The 1365-nt window shown below is 37.6% G+C and overlaps 1 protein-coding gene across 1 annotated transcript in view; it reads left to right on the top strand.

Annotated features, from left to right (window-relative positions):
* The first annotated feature begins 339 nt into the window (after positions 1–339).
* LOC144966889 (glutathione S-transferase P-like) overlaps positions 340–1365 on the top strand; it is a 44816-nt gene continuing 43790 nt past the window's right edge. The window contains exon 1 of the mRNA XM_078903595.1: positions 340–1275. Within this exon, the coding sequence (XP_078759721.1) occupies position 1275 (1 nt within the window). The 5' untranslated portion in view covers positions 340–1274. The remainder of the gene's footprint in view (positions 1276–1365) is intronic.

Genomic DNA, 1365 nt, shown 5'->3' with positions numbered 1-1365 from the left:
GCTATACTTCCGGATGGCAATGTTGTGAGCTTCTTAGACAAGTGCATACTATCTATAGACGTTCAAGGTTACATGCATTTTTGTGTGTTGATTCGTTATATGCCGCTGGCGGATGTTGTGAGCAATTCACAGTGAACAAATGAACCGCGTCGTACAGATTAAATTCGCCCTCCACTCGCTTCCCTTTTTACGAAAAATCACTCACAATATTGTGTCGTGAGTAAAACAGGGATTGAAATGGTGTATGTTGGTTTGTTTTGTGTGGAAATTGAGATGGCGGGGTCGAAAATTCTGCTCTGTGTCCACACGCCGTCCCAACTTCAAAAGAGTCCTCATAACATTATGTTGGTTGTGTAGTGTAGGCTAACTGTAAATAAATTCTAATGAGTTCTGGGTTGTAAAAATGAAAACACCGCAAAACATCAAAGGAATTATCTATTGCGTGACGACTATAAAATATGGGATTATTCATATTTATGATTCATTTGGTTAAGCAAAATCTAAGACTGTATGAAAAGATTTGTGACAATATGTAACTCGATTTCAGAGAAACTGATCGGAATGTGCGGTCATAATATTTTGAAACGGACAACAAATCTGTTAACACCTGAAAGAAAGACGGAGGGAGAAGGTCAATGTCACTATGATAAACACACACTGGGTGTTGGTACTTGTCAATACTTCCATCTATCGAGTATCCTGTAATTATTATAATTCGAAACAACTTTAATATTTTGGTATATTTATATGCCCTATAGCTAAGCCACGCTGTCGTTCCCAAGCATAATGACATTTTATATGTGTCCACTAACTGATGGGCACGATTTTTTTTAGGTTACCTAATCAAACAATTTTAAGTTTTTCTTTTGCAAATGGAATCGAGTACTTGATAAAATATAAAAATATTGGAGAGAATCTCTTTCAAATATCAGTTCCTGCCCATCAATATTTACTACACACACTACACACAAAGTTCAAAGTTTACAAATTTACAATGTGCGACTGTTAGCGAGTAGTATTGCTGGTCTGTGTCGCCTGCACTTAATTTGACGTGTCAAATCGGGTTTATCAAAGAAGTAACGTAAGTTTTATTGACTGAGTCAGCAGTTTATTCGCTGGTGTTTATTGGTTATCTCAATTTCCGGGGCAACACTGCTGCACAAGAAGACTGGATTAACTTTCTCTCAAAGTGGAGACAGCGAGACCCCTGTACTTGTACACATCTGACGCATCAGACACTGACTGCATTTTCACCGTTTTCATTGCAATCAATAAGTAAGTAGATAGATATTCATTATGCCCACATAAGGCTAAGGGCCTATCCGATTGACAAAAATAATTTTGAATCAGGCAGTGCTCATGATC

Source organism: Berghia stephanieae, chromosome 3 (assembly GCF_034508935.2).
Source record: "Berghia stephanieae isolate SIO BIC M18660-M18661 chromosome 3, UCSD_Bste_1.3, whole genome shotgun sequence".
NCBI lineage: Eukaryota > Metazoa > Mollusca > Gastropoda > Nudibranchia > Aeolidiidae > Berghia > Berghia stephanieae.
Note: the sequence above shows the minus strand (reverse complement) of the source record. Positions and strands in the feature narration are given on the sequence as shown.